The sequence below is a fragment of the Daucus carota genome, chromosome 8, assembly GCF_001625215.2.
Source record: "Daucus carota subsp. sativus chromosome 8, DH1 v3.0, whole genome shotgun sequence".
Lineage (NCBI taxonomy): Eukaryota > Viridiplantae > Streptophyta > Magnoliopsida > Apiales > Apiaceae > Daucus > Daucus carota.
In genome coordinates, this window is record NC_030388.2 from 27798257 (window position 1) to 27818963 (window position 20707).

A 20707-nucleotide genomic window follows, 5' to 3' on the forward strand; every position below is an offset into this window, starting at 1 on the left:
ATTGAATCATTCTTAGAGAAAAAGAATGATTAAATTAAAAATATCAGAACCATACACAATCAAACACATAGAAAGTTAAGTACGCCAACAATTTTTATAAAAAAATGATTATCGAAGGAAAATAAAAATAATTAGATGATAGTGAATTTGTGAGAGGAAAGAATGCTTCATAGATGAAGAAAAGAGAGAATATGTGAATATTTTGGAGGCTGTTAGTTAGGACCGAGGATTGGCCTATTGTTGGCCTATTGTTAAGAGCTCTGGTACCGAGGATTGGCCTATTGTTGGCCTATTGTTAAGAGCTCTGTATTTAGAGGCCGTTTGGGTTAGAACTGACTTCTTGCTTAAATTAAAGAAGTTGAGTAGAATTGAGAAGTAAATAAGTTAATATAGTGTTTGGAAAAAAGGTATAAATTGTGATAGAGAAACTAACATTCTTAACTTCTTAAAAGTGCTTCTACTTATTTACACATACGGGTCAAAAAAAGTAGAAAAGTAGAAATCAGAAGCAGAAGCTGATTCTTCAGAACAAACATGCTCTTAAATTCAAGATAAATTTATATGATTATTATATAAAATATGAAAATAAATATTATAATGATATATTATCGAAGTTTGAATTCTCTCTTGAATTCTACTCGGAAAAAATTGGCCATCAGATAACATGCAGACATATGCAACGTGGACGGCCAAAAGCTGAAATAGCACGAAGTTCTCTGAACAACAGCCCACACAAGAACGAACTCGATTTATTCAAAAGAAGCCCGAATAAAAATAGTAATAAATTCAATTATTCAAATTCAGAGACACCTTTTTACACCACAATACAAAAACCTCTCTCTCTCTCGCTGCCCTCTCTCTCTCTCTCTCTCTCTCCTTTTATTTTCACTTTCGCGCTTGTTATCCCCCAAATTCTACATTCACCTATACATACAAACAAACAAATACACGCGCGCACACCGTGAATCATCACAGGTGATTGCAATCGCCGTGCTTGTTTGCCGCTAAATGCTTCGATTTCAAACGAGCTTCAATTTGTAAGTAATTAGCTCAATCGTTTGCTTGTAATTCGTGTTTTTAATAATTAAGCTGTGAATTAGGGTTTATTATGAGATTTTAGTCTGTTCTATACAATTTGGATATATTTGACTGTTCTTTTGTTGTTGTAATTGCATGATTTCAGTTGATTTCGTGTTTCTTTGCGAATCAATTTCGTGATTCTAATCTTATTCATGAGAGTGCGGAAGTTGATTTGATTCCTTGATGTGTGATTCTTTTTTATGTGTAGTTTGCTTGAGCTGATCTTTGTTTTAAGTGATGTATCCGTTATAACTGAAATTAGTTATAGGAACTCGGTGAAAATGAAGATAAGGTTACTGGAACTCGAGTTACGGTTTAGTAATAATGTGGTTTAGTTATTCGTTTACAGAATCTTATGTCTTGGTTTGATTTATGTCAATGGATGCTTTGGAGAGATAAAGGATATAAAGAGGTATCTAATTAAGGATGTAAATCACTTTTTTAGTCTGGTACACGTTATTATATACTTTTCTTTATAATTTAAATTAGAGAGTGAATCTTTAAAAAAGTTCGGAATTTTGAAGGTATAATGTGGTTTAGTTATTTGTCACGGAATCTTATGTCTCGGTTTGATTTATGTCAATGGATGCTTCGGAGAGATAAAGGATATAAAGAGGTATCCAATTAAGGATGTAAATCACTTTTTTAGTCTGGTACGCGTTATTATATACTTTTCTTTATAATTTAAATTAGAGAGTGAATCTTTAAAAAAGTTCGGATTTTGAAGGTATAATGTGGTTTAGTAATAATGTGGTTCAGTTATTCGTCACGGAATCTTATGTCTCGGTTTGATTTATGTCAATGGATGCTTTGGAGAGATAAAGGATAGAAAGAGGTATCTAATTAAGGATGTAAATCACTTTTTTAGTCTGGTACGCGTTATTATATACTTTTCTTTATAATTTAAATTAGAGAGTGAATCTTTAAAAAAGTTCGGATTTTGAAGGTATGATGTGAATTAATGATCTGTTATTTTGTTTTCTTTTGATATATAGATTGTAGATAGTAAATCTTTATAAAGTACAGATTTTGAAGTGATAATGTGGATTAAGTTACATACAACATTTAATTACTTATATTTGGATCCTTATTAATTGATTGCATTTTGTTACTATTTTTTTTTGGTGATAAATTGTTGTGGTAAGACTTTTTTAAAATTTAATAGGCTCTGGCAGCAGAGTTTAATCTAGTTAAATATATATTGTGTTCATTAAAATTTGGCTTTCTTTATTTGAGATTGATGTGGAATAATAAATCTGTGGTCATCACCAATGTTGCACGGAGATGGGTACGGGAACATATACAGGTATGGCGACCGGGACATGAAACGGAAATTTTAAATTATAGGGCACGGGGGTGACATTTAATATGTTAATATTATTTTTTATAAATATAAAATAGAGGATATATTAAACATCCAAATATTAGACATTAAACAAAGATCGAAGTAAAGGAGTTTTAGCTCCAAAATTAGCCCATCAAATTTTAGGACCAGAAGAGTATATCTCTGTAGGGGACATTAAATCATTAAAGAGACATGTCATAAGTGAGAATTGAGCATATTCTCACTTTTTATTTAGTTGGGGACAGATATTTTAGTCATTTTAGTACCCCAAACATCCCCATTTTTAGTCAGCCGTCCCCTGACTTTGGGGGCGTCCCCGAGACATCCCCAAACTTTGGCAGTTGGTACTGTACTGCACCTGTTTGGCGTCCCCGTGCAACATAGGTCATCACTAAGTAGAGTTCGTGACTTTGTGTCTACACTTAAAAGTGAACAAAAGAGTACTTCTGCAATTCTGCTAAGTACTTACCTGTACTAGTTACTACTACTTAATGAACTCGTGACAAGGTTTAATCGGAGCCTCCTTTTCATCTTTTATGTTTTGTATCTGTTATTATTATTATTATTTTATTATTATTATTATTATTATTATTATTATTATTATTATTATTATTATTATTATTATTATTATTATTATTATTATTATTATTATGTTATTAGTAATAATATTTTTGTTGTTTTCTTATAAAAGGTTTTTCATAATATGGAACTGGAGTAGAAAGCAAAGTCTTTTAGACTGTTTGAAACTTTTCTAATTTGCATATTGGGTTGTAACCTTGGACACGATCTTGTGATTTCTTATTTGATAATATTATGTATATACGTATATTGTACTGCACATGCTAAATGAATAAGTTCACTCTGGTTTTACATATAGGTAACCACAAGTTGGTTTTATGGGCCCGCCAAGAAAGTCCAGAAGTGTGAACAAGCGGTATTCTGATTCTTATGTGGTCTCTCCTATCAAACATGACGAGGCTGCTGATAGAAGAACTCCCCGGGTTAGTTTAACATTCATTAATGACTCTGCTTACTGCAATATATGTTTTTACTTTTTCCGTGGGATACTATCATTTTTTGTATAACAATTAAATATTAAAAGTTCAGTTATTGCATGTTAGTGACAGCTTATTTTAGTGTCAGGCTGTCAGCTTAAGGTTTATATCTGGGAAAGTTGATATCCTCTCGAGTGGAACTTTTTGACACTATGAGTATAAAATACAAACATATCATGCTAACAAGATGTGGCTTTCTACCTATATGTCAACACTCTAGATTTTCCACATGTATTATAGTGTTAAGCTGGTGCCGAGGAATTTGCTACCTCTTTTCCTTTCTTGCAGATACTTATGGTATTCAAAAACTTAATTCCATGTACATGGATGGCTTATTACAGTTCTATGGGAATGGGATAGGGATAATTTTCTTGTTGGTTATTTTTTTAGAAGTTTGAACCTAATTTGAGTTTGTAAAGTGATGGGAACTTTTCAAGAAATGATTTGGTTACAATTGACCTATCTTAGATTGTAAATGTATGACATTTTTAAGGTTTTTATGGTGAAAACAAATTAAAATATCAGTTTCATGGACAATCTCACATCTTTATTATACTTATTCATATAAGTAAAAATTCATGTTTAGGAGTATTTTTCTAATATCCCTGACTTCTGTCCTGTTAAATGCAGAAAAGGAAGTTGGTTGACATGTTGGGTCCTCAATGGAGCAAAGAAGAGCTAGAACGCTTCTATGAAGCATATCGTAAGCATGGAAAGGACTGGAAAAAGGTCAGTTCAATGATAGATCAGGATCTATTTTTCTTTCTGGTTCTTACAGTCCTATATCACCTGTTACTTTTAGTGATTGAATTTAAAAAGATGTCAAATATTATTGATATGTTCGCTTAGGTGGGAGCTGTATTGCGAAGTCGATCTGTTGAAATGGTGGAGGCTCTTTACACAATGAATAGAGTGAGTATGATTATATATGCTTTACCTCAAGGACGTGTTGTTGGTTGAATACTGATTGCACCTTGCATTTATGACGCTTACTTCTTGTATACAACTATTTTAGTTCATCAATTAGTGTTAGGATATGCTCCCCATGATCTAGGGACCAACATGATGGCATTATAAACTTAACGAACATAGGCCTCCCAAGAACTAATGGGGTGGTTATGTATATTCCGTGCCTTCAGTCATTTAAACTCGCATCTGAAATTGTTGCTTGCTTTTCAGGCTTATCTGTCTCTTCCAGAAGGAACTGCTTCCGTGGCTGGATTAATTGCAATGATGACAGACCACTATTGCAATATGGTAATATTGGGGATTCACTGTGTTTTATCTCAAAACTTATTCATTTTTTTCAACAAACTATTTGAAGATGTCAGTGAATCATAAAACATGAACATGATTAATGACATACTGCTGTCATGGGCTGCCCAGGTCTGGTCTCCAGTGTTGATCAATGAAAACAGCAGATTGTTAAAGTGCACATTTATGTTCAGAGTTTATTGCTTTATGAATAAATGATGAAATCTTATCATTGCTCGAAGTTTCGTGTATCGGAAGATAATGATCATAGGATCAGGGGGAAGACCTTGATTTGTACACTTGAACTTTAAGCTGATAACAATAGAAAAGAAGTTATGGGTGAATATATTCGCTGCAGATTGGACCATACTACATATCAATTTATTTTTCATTTGATAGATGATGGCTCTTTAGGATATAAGAGTGCACAGTGCACTCTTGTACCATGAACTTTTTCTTTACAGAAGTCTAAAAAAAAGTTGATATTTTTTTCCTCTTATTCTATCAAAATTATATCTGTGTATATACTATATATTTGTTGCAATGAATCAAAGATTTCCAGTAATATAATCATAACAAAAAATATTTGATTCTGAAGAAAGGCTGATTAAATCTTAGGGAATTTGTTAAATATGCTTTTGGTATTGCCATTGAAGGAGAATGTATATTTCGTGCCTGCTTACTCGTATGCTGGCTGAGCGACTTGCTATATGTTTTTTTCCAACTCTGAATACTTGTAACTTTGGATGATTCATTATTGACAATCAGTCCATAATAAATACTCCTACAAGTGGGCGTCTTGACTTTCTTAGAAAGAAACCATGTTAAGAATGATGTGGTCTTATACTAATCACATGTCCAGTGAAAGAATTTTGGTATGACATTATATGTCTTGGGTTTCATATATGAATCTAAATACAGATTTATGCCACCTTAGTAGTCAAACTTTTGTATTAGGTGTAACTTATAGTGCTTTTGTTCCAAAGATGTTTTGCTTCTTCTACTTCCTGCATATGAATACCTGGTATGGGTGGTAAAACCGGTATAATATAAACTGATTTGGATTCACACGCCTTTTTAGTGTTTGTGTTTGTTAAATGTGCTCAATTATGCACTGAAATACACAAGTTGGAGTATTCTGGTTGCCTGTTGAAGACTTGATAAAACTCTCTCTTTTAAATTTGTTTTAACAGGCTGGAAGTGATAGTGAACACGAAAGCATTGAAGGTAGTGGGACATCTCGAAAATATCAAAAGCGTTCTCAGGCCAAGGTACCGCCGAAGAGCTCTAAAGGATCTGAAGGGCGTGTGACTTCGAATTCCCAGGCAATTGCGTCAAGTTATGACTACCTTCCCTCGACGAAAAAGAAGCGCTCTGGTGGTATGTAATATGTTTTATGCTTATAAGACAATGCTCTTTTTATTGTTATGTAAGACAATGCTCTTTCTTTACATTTTAATGAAATAATTGCTGGGATAATTTTGGCTCACTGTATGACCAAAAAAAATTGCATATTATTACATAGTTCACGGGTATCTTTAAGGAATCAGCCTGATAAAGTTTTTCTTTTTCCTCCATTGAATTGCCTCTAGCCAAAGATTTTGTTGTGCCACGATTTCTACAACCCTATACTTAGCACAACAATGAAACATGTTAAACATCATTTTATCAGTTGTTGATTACGTCATGTTATTGTTCTTGGTCTACAATTTCCTCGGTTATAAAGTTTTCTGCCTCTTATATCCGTACAGAGTACAGACACTGTTAGACCCCTATTAACGTAGTTTTCTGCAATTTATAGGAAGCCGACCACGTGTTGTTGGGAAAAGGACGCCTCGATTTCCTGTTTCCTATTCTCATGAGAATGTAAACGGGGATACATATTTTTCTCCAAACAGGCAAGGTCTCAGATTCGACGTGGATGGTAATGACAGTGATGTTGGCCATGAAAATCTTATAGCGTTGGCTGAAGCTTCACAAAGAGGGGGTTCTCCTCGATTATTGCGGTCACCAAAAAAAATGGTGATGATCCATTCTATTGTTTTGTTGGCTACATGCATTGAAAGTTGCTATAAAATTCTATTTTTTCGGATAAATGCACCAACGTTGTGTCATATTTTAACTTTTAAACCTTTGGCAAGGTTGCTGAGGGTGACATCGATGGAGAAGGGAGCATGGAGGCTGATAATGGGGACTATACACGGCCAAAGAGATATATGATGAAATCTGGAAATAAGAGTCCTTTTTCTCAAAAAGGGCAAAGACCATACGGGAAGAGGCTAGAGCTTGATAATGATAAAAACAGTCAGGATGAGATCAGGGAAGCCTGTAGTGGAACAGAAGGACAAAAACTTGGAGCAGCTCTGGAAAAATTTGAAATTGAAGTTACAAATGGAAAAACTGCCAAGTATTCTCAGGGTCAGTGGAAGAGAAGTAGAAAAGTTCTTTTTGATCGAGGTAAGTAGAAAGGTTCTTTTTGATACCCTAATTATCTTGTTGTTTATTACTTGTCTTTTGTTTCTTCCTTCAGCTAATTAATACTCCCTTTGTCCCCCTCAGTTGTTTACATTGGGGGACGGGGGCTTGACACGCCTTTTAAGCCTTTCCTAAAATATAGTTTGATAGGTTATTTTAATAATTTTTTTCTGAATAAAAGTTTAATGTTTAAATTTTTATACTGAACAAGAAAATTTATAAAAAAAGTTGTGAACCTATACTTTATATGCACATTAAAATGCGTGTCAAGCAGTTAAAAAAAGCGTAAAGAAATGAGAGAGACATAGGGAGTACTTGTCAGCCTTTAAAAGAATTTTATATGAACAGTGTTATGTGCAAATTAAAAAAGGAATATATATACCTACCTTCTTTTTACTTCTTTTTGATGGAGGTACCCTAATAGTCTTATTGTTTATTACATCTCTTTCCTTTATTTCTTCAGCTAATTAATACTTTCAGCCTTTAAAAGAATTTCACATGAACAGTGTACTTTGCAAATTAAAATATATATATGTGTACCTACATTTTTTACTTTTGAGCATGTACGGATTATAATAAAGTTGGACTTTAGAAGGAATATTTATTTCTATGCGTGTAGATATCTTTTGAGGTCAGGGATTAGTGTTTTAATCTTTTTCTGGCTGTGCAATTAACGAAGTATCTAATTTTTGTTGTCGCCATAAAGCATCATTACAAAGTCAAACTGCAACTGGTTCTGGGTAATACATGGTATTGAATGAATACTTTATTAGTACAAATAATAAATGGAAGTTGTGAACTTTTTCTTTGGATGAGATCACTCTTGGAGTTATCTTTAGTGCGATGTTGTTTTTATTAAATTGCTTGTGATTGTGTTAGTTTTACGGATAACCATAAAAACCCTTGATGTTGAAAGTTATCAAATATATAGATTGCTTGGATGAGTGTTTTCTTACTTAAAATTTGCCTTTGTGCAGATGAAAGCTCCGCATTAACCGGCCTGGAAGCTTTAGCAAATGCAATTCTCATGCCTGAATCAACAAATGATAATGGTAAGTCTATTACTTTTAAACAATAGACGTGATATTTTTCAATTAACGACATGTAATGTCTACTTGCCTCATAATAACTTGACCAAGTATGAAGATTTTACCTACGACGGAATGAATGAATAAAAATAATTATGACATGTTTGGTTATTATTAGTTTAGTGATGTATTTGCCATCGGTCAGGTGCTCAATGATAAAATATGTACATAGTGGAATTTAAGATGTGGTTGCTAAGTTGTTAAATGAGGTGGTACAACTTAATGGTCGGATGTTAAAAGGCAAAGACACTTAACGGTTTTAAAGTTTTCAATACTCACTTATAATGTTGCAAGCTTTAATTCATTAAGTTATTTAGCTGAGGGTCTTATTGTTTAGTAAGTAACTGCAAGTTAGTACCAGGTCACCAAGTTTGTTGACCGACTAACCTTTTTGAACAATGTATCTGTATTTTTGACTGAGTATTGTTAAGTGAATGTTAAATTTAAATGCAGTAGTTTCCTCTGACTTTTTGTTGTATAATTGCTTTAGTATAAATTTTTTAATTTATCTATTATTTCATTCATGTGTTTGGTTGAGCATGTAATAAATTTGTGACTCAAATTATACGTGGAGAATATACTACATACTCGCAAGTTGTTTTCTGTAGAGCTAAAATATTTCGAGCTCCTGGATTTATCTATTATTACCCGCTGACCATCACTAGTAAATATTTGCTTAATTTTACAAATTAAACAGAGCAATCAGTCATGTAAAATGTTTCATAAGCGCCTAATAGAATCAGTAAAATCTTTAGCATGACACTATCCCGCATATTAGTTCTTGACCAGTATGTTCTTGTTACTAACCAAATCTTTTTTGTATGGAATTTTAGCTACCTATATTTGCCTTGTTCGCTATTGGAAGTTGAACCTTTTTCTGTCAGGTCTCTTCCATATATGTTTTCTTATCTATATAAACATTACAAAGCACATTGACAGTTCATATAATAAAATTCATTTTGGAATTTAATGTTTGTGTACTCCATCCTCTTCTAATATGTTAACCTTCCTGTAATTATATCATATCAAGAGAAGATTTTAAGCTTTACATTGCATATAAAGTGAAGCCTTTATAAATGAGTATTGTCAGGATAGTAAAGTTCTATTAATTCAGGGAGTTATTAATTAATCTATAAATAAATATTTATCAATCTGAAGAGTAAGATTTAATTATTTTCACAAATATTACCAATTTAGGTATTGTTTCTTTTTGAATTACAACCCATCAAATACTACATTTATTAATAGATATGAAAATCTATGTATATATTAATAGTAATATTTAATATGTTCAATGTTACCGTAACAAATTTAGATAGTTCATTATATTATCTATGCTATTGAATTTTTTATGCGAAATGAGATTCATAGTTTGAAAAAAGTTGTGAATATCATTCTTGAAACTGAAGTTTGATGAAGTTTAGAATGTTATATCTCCTTTAAATAATGAAATCAGTTACATGTAAGAAACACTCATTGACTCCAAAAAATTTTAAAACACTTTTTGTACCATCCGGATACAACACCTAATGTCAAAGAAAAATTAATTGACAAGTTATAAAAATATTTATGTTCTTAAAAATAGCCATAAAATCATATATTATTATACTTTTTTTAAATAAATTTAGAATTATTTAGTAAAGAAAATTTAGTTTAGTAGAATTTATTTATTCACAGCACTGAAGGGACCATAAATATATTGGGATCATTCAGTATCTTATTATTTTACCAAAGCATACTTTTTTACATTGGCCCCAGCTGGGGCCAGAGAAATTCTCTGTTTTGTAGAGGTTATTATTCTTTAGAGTAGTCATTTATGAAGATTTTAATCTTTTTCACTTTTAGTTCTAAAACACAGAAACCAGTTATGGCTTTTCAAACATTGATTCAGTGGCTGTCTCAAACTTTCAGCACTTTTTTTGTTCATCGATTTGTAGAACGTAATATATATAATCAGTATCAATTTCTGTTTATTTATTTCATCGCATTTTAAATCATATTTTTACATTCTCTCTGCTGTCTTTTACCCCTCACCAGATTCATCTGTTTTGATCAAAGAAGAAAGTAATGAAGCTGATGAACCTGAATCCTTCGAAGCTATACATACAAACCATCAGAGTGACAAAAGATGGACCGTGGAGACTAAAGGATATCAGTCAAATTCAGGATTAAAATATGCTACAAATCAAATTTCCAAAATAGGGAAAGATCCCTTTGATAGTGTTAGTCGTAGTCCTGAGGCTAAGTTGGACGCTCCTTGTTCTGTTAGTAAGCTGTCAAGAAAAAAACAGAAGACTGTTGCATCTAAAGTAAGACGTCATTTTCATATTTCCCTTTACAGATTGCATCTTCATTACATATCATTCATCTATATTGAGGTATGAGCCTTTTTTTACACCACAGATTCAATTGGCTGAAGGTCACAGTGATACTCATATGAGTGAATCTCAGATAGTTGAGGTAAGATTTTGTCATTGACTCATTGTTGCCCCCTTCTCCTTCAACAATGAGAAGAAGACTTTTACTGTGTTAATTGTTAAAACAATGGCTATAATTTGCCAGTTTCTACAAGTCGTAAGATAAAATTGCTCTGACATTAGATTGGTGGAGAAATTGAATAAATTTGTTTTTTAATAAATTGTTTTCCTTCAGTAACCTTGTTTAAATAAGAAAGTATAGGTGATCCCTATTACTAAATTTGTTTTTCTGAAGTTGATGATTCATCTTACTCGTCTTGTTATTAACATTCATAGGATCTCTTCATCTATATGTGGAAATGTGAATATAATTTTCTTGAATTTGCAAACATGAATACCTCTTGCACATGGATGGTATGTGTTGGTTATTTTAGTGTAATTGAATTAACTAGTTGATCAATGTAATCATAATGTTACATCGAACAAGTCAGGAGAGTACGGAGTGTATGCTTACCAAACCAAACCAAACCTACTCAGTATATCCCGCTTAGAGCAGGGTCTGAGGAGGGTAAGATGTACGCAGCCTTGCCCCTACCCTTAGAGTAGAGAGGCTGTTTCCGTGAAGACCCCCGGCTTAGTGCACAATAAATAAAAATAAAATGGTGTGTGATATAATATTTATATAATACCTTTGCCCATGGTCTTCTTCACATGGGACTTACCTAAACAGTTTTGGTTGTCGATGATGATATCAAATTGGACAAGAACGCAAACGAAAACAGAATAACGATCTGCCTCTCCGATTCACAGAACCCTGTCTGAGCGAATATACTTCACACAAAAATCATTTCCTATGCGAATCCTTCCCATCTTGGAAAACCAATAAGCCTGATTGAAATATCTTTCAACAATATATAAAATTGATATCCAAAAACAATGATCATCATTCCTTCCGTAGTTCCGCTTCGAAGAAGAAACAATGTTTCCTCATAATTCCCCCAAGAAAGTAACCGTTAACCCCGGGCTTAGTGCTAACAACAAATGAGAATGGAGACGAAAGAATCCCAAAACCAGTAAAATGTATGACAATTGTATTGATATATGTAAATGAAGAAATTGTAGCCGCCGCAGAGTGTATGCTTAGTTCGAGTTTATTATGATTATTAGTGCTTATGAGGCATGTTCATTGGCATTAGACACATCTATCGGAAAAGAAGTGTCTATTGGCATTTGATTTGTCCATTGACATTAGACACATCTATTGGGATAAGATGTGTCTATTGCCATTAGACAAATCTATTTGGATTAAGATGTGTCTATTGTCAAAAGACACATCCGTTGACATCTATATATAGATGTTGTATTGATCATTTCAAGATACATGGTTCATTTGAAATACACAACAATACACATTCTCTCTTCTTGCAGAATTTTAGACTTTATCCGATTGAATTATTTGGTGAACCACAAATAACTTCAATCTGAAAGTGTTCGCATGACTTCAGAAAAATCCAAGTTATCACCATATCTACAACAGTATGCTCAATATACTTAAATATGGATAGTTTAGTTAATATTTTTTTATCTTAAAGTACAAAATTCTAAGTGATTATTTTCCATGGATTAAGGGATTTTTTAGGCAATGGTGGGACTTTGCAATATTAATTGGTTTTTAGGATTATTTTCTTATTAAGCTAGATGTGCATAAGGCATATGTTAAGTTATAGGTAATTTCTTATATCAACTTCCGATGATCAAATAGGATTTCCAGTATATAATAGTGATGTATCCCCTTGATACTCAGTTGACTTCAATTGGTTATTGAAACTGAACATACTTTACTTATCACAACCAATATTTTTCGTTTCTTTTTGGTTGAGAAATCCTAAAGGTAGTGAGTATTTTTCAGTTTATTTAACCTTATCATATAATTTTCATCGCTTTCTCTTTATCTTGATTCTCACATGTAAAATTGATTGTAATTTTTTTTAATTATTTCCAACTCGGCATTCTAAAATCATGAATATTTATATTTTAGATCTCAATTTTTAGTTGTAGTGATAGATTATGTTACACCCTGTCCATGTGTAGTAATTGTTCTGATGATGAAATACATAATGGTTTTGGTTTTATATCTTACATGCTTTCACCATAGAATGAGATTCAAGATTGTAGCTCCAGAAGTATAAACAACTGGTTTCAGTATACTGTGTCTTTTAAGTTTGTAAAACAATGTAAAAATTGTTTAGAGATCAGGAGACGAATAAGACCAAAGTTGAATAAACATATTAATTTTACAGTAGACTAGCATGTTTGGATAGTGACAGATAAATGTTGTTAATATTTGTAATAATACATCTGTAAGCTGAGAGTTATAGTAGTAATGCCAGTTATAAGTCAATTAAGTAGAATACTTTTAATATTTCAGTTCAAAATTTTAATTATAAATATGAGGAGAAGTGAACTGCCTTCAAATAAATCATCAATCTGCCGCAGAAATTTGTGTAAGGCCGAGTAGAGTTCTAGTGCATTTGCTGTGCTGTCATAGTTTGTGTACATGTATTATTAATGCAACTATAAGATCATGCACTTACCATTGCTAATTCAGTGTTAAATAAAAGCTTATCGAGGATAAAGTGCCTATGTTAACAAAACTGAGTTATCTGGGTGTATAAGGTCCTGTTGAGATCCTTATGTCTTTAACTTTCACTCAAATACCTCTTGTCATTATTTCTAATGTATTGAAAGTTAATCTGTATTCTCTTGATTTCTTGTTTAAATTTATCTACTAAACATGCATTATCAAGATCTTTATAAAGAATTCATTTCAAAAGTCTTACACACATTAAAATTAGTAAATCACGAGTACATATGATTGCATTAATTTTAACCAGATTATCGATTTGCCTTTATATTTGTATCTATAATATTATTTCTTTTATGCTAACTACTTGCATCCAAGTCCAAGCAAATATCTATATCTTCAGTTTCTGAATCCGTGTCAAAGTCTCTCCTGCTAAAATAATCTTGTGCGTTTAACTATTGATGCAATGACTTTCTTCTTAATGATATCAATAAAACTCTAATATTTCAAATGTTATGTTTGACTTTATATAGGGCAAAGAGTTGGGCATGAAATCAACAAGCAAGGGTAAGCGATCATCGCAAAGTGCTTCACCAATGTTAAATAAACACCCAGAGAATTCATCTTCAAGTACTGGTCCAAGAAAGGAAGCTGGCGATTCAGCAATGTCAAGTGTACATCTTCCTGGTGCTGACCAGTTTGATGTAACTAACAAAAGAAAGAGCAGACGTAAGACAAAGATTCGCAAGGTCAACACATATGCAGATTCAGAAGTATCAGATAAAACGGTATGTGACAATTGCACACAACCTACAACGTTAAACTATTCTGCATTGTCTTTGTTTACAACATTTTCATGCCTTGAAAATTTTCTTACTTTTATCAATATCAATGCAGAAAAAGCTCTTGAATTGCTTTTCTAATGATGGAGTACGTAGATGGTGTGCATATGAGTGGTTCTATAGTGCAATAGATTACCCTTGGTTTGCTAAAAGGGAGTTTGTGGAGTACTTGCTTCATGTTGGTCTGGGTCATGTTCCTAGATTAACACATGTCGAGTGGGGTGTCATAAGAAGGTATGTGCCTTTTATTGCTTAAAGTTAAGGCCAAGCTATCGGTGGACAAATGTTGAGCCTGTAGATTGAGCAATTGTTCATACAAAATACTTATTCATAGCTCATGTTGGTGCAGCTCTCTTGGCAAACCGCGGAGGTTTTCTGAGCAGTTTCTGAAGGAAGAAAAGCAAAAACTTAATCAATACAGGGACTCTGTTAGAACACATTATACAGAACTCCGCTCAGGTACAAGGGAAGGACTTCCAGCGGATCTTGCACGGCCTTTATCAGTTGGACAACGTGTAATTGCTATTCATCCAAAGACTAGAGAAATTCATGATGGCAGTGTCCTAACTGTAGATCATAACAGGTGTCGAGTTCAATTTGATCGTCCTGAACTAGGTGTGGAGTTTGTTATGGTAATATGACTATTCGTTAGTAACTTCTTTAATGGCTATAATTCTTATTGTAGTATGATAATACGTGCATATCTGGTTTAGAATTCAGCAATAGCAAATATTTACTCACTACCAAATGAAGAAACAGCGCCACCCTCCCTCTATAACTTGAAATATTTGGCTTGCTCATTTTTTCTACTTATTTCTGGAACACATGGGATAATCCCCGGAAAAGTTTCCTTATTTTTTTCATACTGTCATCTGTGATTATAATAGATGGGTTTTCAATTTGTGGATGAAGTACTTCTGCAGTTGTGAGAATGTAATACTTGTAAACTTGGATCTGGGGTATAAATTAAGGAAGTAGAGATAGATATTTATGATTAAAGTGCTTGTACAATGGCCACTTTCGACTCCTTGCCTTCGGGGCTTATAACAGAAAGGCTACCTTTTTTACAGGGGATTGATAACCCCTGGACTCTTGGCATAATAGTTCTAAATTTGTTGATTAAAATACAATTTTTTTTCCTGTTTATTTTGTATAGTAGTACCTGGAGAGGGTGGGATAATTTATATTTTATAGGATCAAGTACAACAAAGTCAGTACGAATTTTAAATAGTGTGCCATGATTATAATCCTTGCTAACAAACATAAATCAAGTGTCTTGTCCATCCACTATCGTAAGCATGTTTGGAGCCTATTTCCCATATATGAATTGGGGCATTAGGAACTGCATAATTGATTAATCACATGTATTAGAGCAAGTCCAATGCAATGCCAAAAGTGGTGCCATTGCCATAATTTGGCATCAAATGTAAAAAATATCACCTCCAAAGGAGTTGCATATTTGGATGCAAATATGCATAAATGCATACTTGGTGCCAAATTTGCATCCAAGGATGCATATATGCATCTAGCCACCTCATCAAAATGCAAGTGAGTGCACTTTAAATGAACTTTATTGAGTTGGACAAAATATTCGTTAAATATGGAAATATTTGATTGTAGAATGCATTTAGCATTGGAGTACAAGTTCTATGTTTAGCACCAAAAATCACTCTTCGATGCCATATTATAGCAATAGCTATAGACTATAGTCATTTTGCATCTAGCATTGGACTTGCTCTAAACATTCCATCTGCCTTTATGATTCCTTTACTATGTCTTCTTTCTACTGGCTTACTGATGCACTGAATACTTGTTTTCTTTCCGTCTTTGTTTCTTATAGTGTCTTGCCATCCACATGCTTACATTGTAATTTATATATATCTTGTTCAGGATATTGATTGCATGCCCCTAAATCCGCTAGAGAATATGCCAACATCATTGACAATACATATGAGTGCTGCTGATCCCAACAACTTAATTAAGTTCAAAATGAATGGGCAGGTAAAAGATCAGAGAGTTGAAGGGTTTATTAAATTTTCTCCATGCGACAACCTGGAAAACATTGATTCCTCCTCCTATACATCACCTACTTCTTACCCATTGTTTAATTTATTTAAGCCAGAAAAGGTCAGTAGTTCTTTGCTCTGTTATAACTTCTAAATCATACAGTATCTCTTGTAAAAAAAAAAGTGGATTTGGTCGATAAATCATATTGTAATTCCTGATTATTTTGGAACTTCTATATTGAAAAATTAGTCATTTTGTTTCTTCCTTCTGACCAATCATATGATACAACAAACTTTTCTGTTATAGGTATGATGTATGAAGTTTCTTTTGTTCACTTTGAATCCTCCACCGGCTATTCTGATGAAAACCTATGCATGATCTTAAAATTCAAATAAAAAATTAGTGATTACTCGTGCATTGAAATCTTCAATATTTGAGAATGATCAGCACTCTTTTTTGTTTTAAAGGACTCGCGTAAGGTTAAAATACTCATTTGAGTAGTGTTGGTTGTTATCTTGTTGAACATAGTACTGAACCTAGAAAACAAACTCTTTCTGCAATCGTTTCTGTTAATATAATATAATTTGGATGGACATCAATATTCGGTTAGAATCCTTGCACCCACTTTTACTGTTTATGATAAGAGTGAAAACATAATTTAAAAGACTCTTCACAGTTGAGTGTAACACTTTAGTACTTCTGATTGTTTTTTTTTTCTGGCTTAGATGGGTTCTGTGGTTGTTGATTCACAAGCTAAAATGGGTCCTAAAGATAATGTTTCCAGTCAACAAATATCATACTCTCAGCCTTCTTCACTGGCACAGATTCAGGCTAAAGAAGCTGATGTTCAAGCCATTGCTGATCTTACTCGTGCTCTTGAGAAAAAGGTTCCTGTACTTCCACAGTAGATGTAGATTAAGTTTCTATGTTTCCAGTAATCATAATTAAGGCCTATTTCCTAACAAATTCTTTTGCTAAAATGAACTTCTCGTTATATGAGCTTGCACACTGACAAAGACTGTAAATCTGCTGATGATACTAGGAACCACTTGCTACAATACCTTTTGTATTCATATTCATTATAAAATGAAATTATCTGTCTCCTAAATTTTCATTTTTTGTTAATGAGTGTCCATTAGTGTGTTTTTGGATTAATGACACTTAATTTTCATAATGGTTCGCCAAACACAATCCTTCTTTATTTTTGTGCCGCGTTACCACAAGAGATCCTTGTTAATCATATTATATTCATATAAAAGCACAAATTAACAAAAAGAGAATAGTAATTGTTTCAGTTCTGATGGATCGTCTTAAAACTTGCAGCAAGTGCTAGTTTCCGAGTTGAGGGAAATGAACAATGACGTGTTGGAAAATCAGAAGGATGGCATTTCATCACTAAAGGACTCGGAGCTTTTTAAAAAGCAGTATGCTGCTATTCTTGTACAATTGCGTGATGCAGATGAGCAGGTCTCTCCATGCTTATATGTTCAGTTTTACTCTTCTTCAAGTCACTATATGTTTTCTTGCAAATTAGTGAGCAGTTTATCAATTTGCATGTTCTTAGCAGGTTACTTCTGCTTTGTCTTGTCTGAAGCAACGTAATACATATCAAGAAAATGTATCCCTTGCATGGCCGAGGTCCATGGCCAATCCTGTTGCTTCTGTTGGTGTATTAAACGCTTCCTATTGTTCTGAAGTTCAAACTGAAAAATCCGGGTCCCATGTGAATGAAATTGTTGAAAGTTCCAAGACAAGGGCTGGTATTATGGTGAATGCAGCTATTCAGGTATAAAAAGTATTTTACAACCTGCTACTTCCCTCTTTCATGACCTCAACCTTTGCTTCAGTGTGCTTCTTACTGGCGACTTCCATGTATTATGATAAAACAGAACACGTGTAAAAATACCATAAGCAAATTTTGATCAGTAGATAGAATCATAATATGATGACCATATATCATGCCTACCTTGGATGCTAATTGCTTAATATGTCTGTTTACTGCTGCAAGTTCATGTTAGCAGTTTGTTCAAATTAGGCCTATCTCTTATAAGTGATATAACCTTCCGCTTTCACTGAAGTGAGCTGATCCCAGACCTCTAGCTCGTCTTAGATGCAGAACTGGCAGTTCTACTAGAAACTGAGTTCATGCAAGTGCGATATAAAGTGTAAAGAGACGTAAACTATACTTAATTTAGTGATACGAGCTTTATTGTTAGTTCTTTTAACTAATATATCAAGCCTTGTACAAGCCTGTTAATCACTGCTTCTGTGCTTGTGGTTCCATGGACAACTATAATTTTTTGCATGATAATTTTAAAGTAGTGGTTCAATTTATTAGTACAAATCATCATTTTCTGTATAAGATGTCCAGAAAGCTAGGAAGCATGAGTGCGGGTACGGGAGTGCGCGGTACGGGGATACGGGAGTTCGGCAAATTTAAAAATATGGGATCCGGGTGCGGGGGGATTCGGCAAATATTGCTATATTAAAAACATGAAAAAAGCATGTATTTAGATTTAGATCCTAAAAATTTATTTAAAATTTAGGGTTCTGCAGCAGAACTTTAGTGGTTATATAGTTCTATTTTAAGGACTGGTTCTCTCTTGAGCGCGACCCTATGCATGTATTACAAGAGTTACATATATTTAAACCAAATAATCAAAAAATTAAGTTCAATATCCTTTACATTTCATAATAGAATTATATAATAACACAATTATTACACTATAAGGTAGTTAAGTAATAAAATATTCAACTAATCACAAAATTAATCATTAACAAGGATCCCCAAAAAATCCCCGAGTATCGAAGAATCCCCAAGAAACGAGTGCGCAGTGCGGCAGGTGAGTGAAGAATCCCTGCATTCTAGACAGAAAGTTACTTTTTGAAATACTCTAGGAGTCCCCAGATTATATTAGAATTTTTTTTTAAAAAATAACTTTTAATCTGTGGGATAAAAATAATTTGTTGCAAATCATTAAAGTTTCCAGTTGCATTCAATATTACTCTTGAATTTGCCAACTTCAGCATTATACAAGGTGCACACCATTCAAATGCACTTATATATTAGTTACTTATATTTGTTACTTTCTGATGTGAATAAGAATGACAAGATCCTACATGTATTTGCAAGTGATATAAATTTACCTGGGACCTTTTCAGTATCAAGTAAATGGTAATGATATTATTATTATTATTATCTGCATGAAATGATTGCACCTTCAATATTATCATTGATGTCTGTTGAAATTATGAAAATTTAAGATATGGAGTTTAGCATTGAAAATTTGATGATTTAGTCTTATCTGCAGAGTTTATTTGATTGTGATATACTATGTAATTTAATGCATTCTTCCTGATTTTTGAGGTGCTTCGTTGTGTAAAAGTCCTGAGTCTTTTTTCCTTTGTCAACCCTGTTAGGCATTTTCTTCGATGAAGGGTGGTGAAAACACCCTTGAGAAGATTGAGGAGGCTATAGACTATGTCTATGGTCAGCTACCGTCAGATGATTCTTATGTACTATCTGAGAAATGTTTTACTGCAATGGAACGTGGTGATATGGCCTCTCAAGAACAAGAGAAGTGCGGCACATTTGGACCATTGCAGGTTCCACCCACTCCACTCCTAAATTCGTCTGGGATCCCTTCAGAACTTATAACTCAATGTGTGGCAACTCTGCTGATGATTCAGGTGAGGAAAGTGGTGAAGTCTCTGACCACCCCCACCCCCCACAAACAAAATCAATTTTAACAAATTATTTTTATTGCATTGCCCAACTGAACTGGGATTGGCCAGAAGCATTGCAAAACTGGTCTTTGGTAACCTTTTATAAGTGTTTCGTGACATCTTATTTCTTACAATATTTGCAGAAATGTACAGAACGACAGTTTCCACCAGCAGATGTAGCACAAATACTAGATTCTGCTGTTGCAAGTTTGCGGCCTTGCTCTGTACAGAACCTTCCTGTTTATGCTGATATAGAGAAGTGCATGATTATGATCAGGAATCAAATAATGGCACTTGTACCATCTTAGCCCAACCACAGCCCTCGTCGCTGAATAAGCTCATACATCTTGTAAATGGGCAGTGTAGATTGAACCAGATAGTTTTTCAAGCCCTATATAGCTAGGCATGAATTTTTGCCTATCATTCCCTTTCAATATTAAAGGGTTTCTTAGTGGAATGAGATTATTGTAAGGTCATGTTTATGAAGCTAAGCAAATTTTAGGGTCACCATGTGGGGACATATTACTCGCTGTTTTCATTGGAGTGGTGTTGATGTCTTGTATTAACTTTACAACATAAGCTTTACCGCCCAATCCCAGATTTCATATCACAAGATTGAACAAATGAAGAATCTCTCATTTACATTACTTATAAATACCATTGCCAAACTGCAAAGGCTCAATGGAGACCCGGTTTTCAATTGGAGACCAGGACATTAATAATTAATCCATCCCATATCTTCTACACCTGATAATTTGTAGTCCCCAAACTATCCATCCCATATTTTTAATCAATACACCATGAGAAACACTTTATATGCCGGACATGTTGGGT

At 33.4% G+C, this 20707-nt stretch overlaps 1 protein-coding gene across 4 annotated transcripts; it reads left to right on the forward strand.

Moving 5' to 3' along the window:
- Positions 1-802: 802 nt before the first annotated feature.
- LOC108199778 (protein ALWAYS EARLY 3-like) lies at positions 803-20398 on the forward strand. Of its 4 annotated transcripts, none has more exons than XM_064083385.1 (20): positions 803-1037; positions 3303-3426; positions 4111-4209; positions 4330-4392; positions 4660-4737; positions 5928-6114; positions 6536-6756; positions 6876-7191; positions 8187-8261; positions 10335-10606; positions 10701-10757; positions 13832-14086; positions 14196-14374; positions 14490-14772; positions 16031-16141; positions 16873-17034; positions 17471-17614; positions 17715-17933; positions 19568-19837; positions 20017-20398. In XM_064083385.1, exons 2-20 carry the CDS (start codon positions 3322-3324, stop codon positions 20179-20181), a joined length of 3261 nt encoding a protein of 1086 aa, XP_063939455.1. In that variant the 5' UTR covers positions 803-1037; positions 3303-3321; the 3' UTR covers positions 20182-20398. The 4 variants fall into 4 exon arrangements, with proteins under 4 accessions (XP_063939455.1, XP_063939453.1, XP_017223238.2 ...); XM_064083383.1 differs by having other exon boundaries at positions 900-1037; positions 16031-16267; positions 17712-17933; XM_017367749.2 differs by having other exon boundaries at positions 900-1037; positions 16031-16267.
- Positions 20399-20707: the final 309 nt, after the last annotated feature.

What these genes read in the sequence shown, in the direction of transcription:
- LOC108199778 (XM_064083383.1), top strand. Translation starts at nt 3,322, where the DNA reads ATGGGCCCGCCAAGAAAGTCCAGAAGTGTGAACAAGCGGTATTCTGAT. An exon ending in CTCGTGCTCTTGAGAAAAAG is followed by an intron (nt 17,035 to 17,470) that starts GTTCCTGTACTT and finishes TAAAACTTGCAG; the next exon opens with CAAGTGCTAGTTTCCGAGTT. An exon ending in TGGTGAATGCAGCTATTCAG is followed by an intron (nt 17,934 to 19,567) that starts GTATAAAAAGTA and finishes CAACCCTGTTAG; the next exon opens with GCATTTTCTTCGATGAAGGG.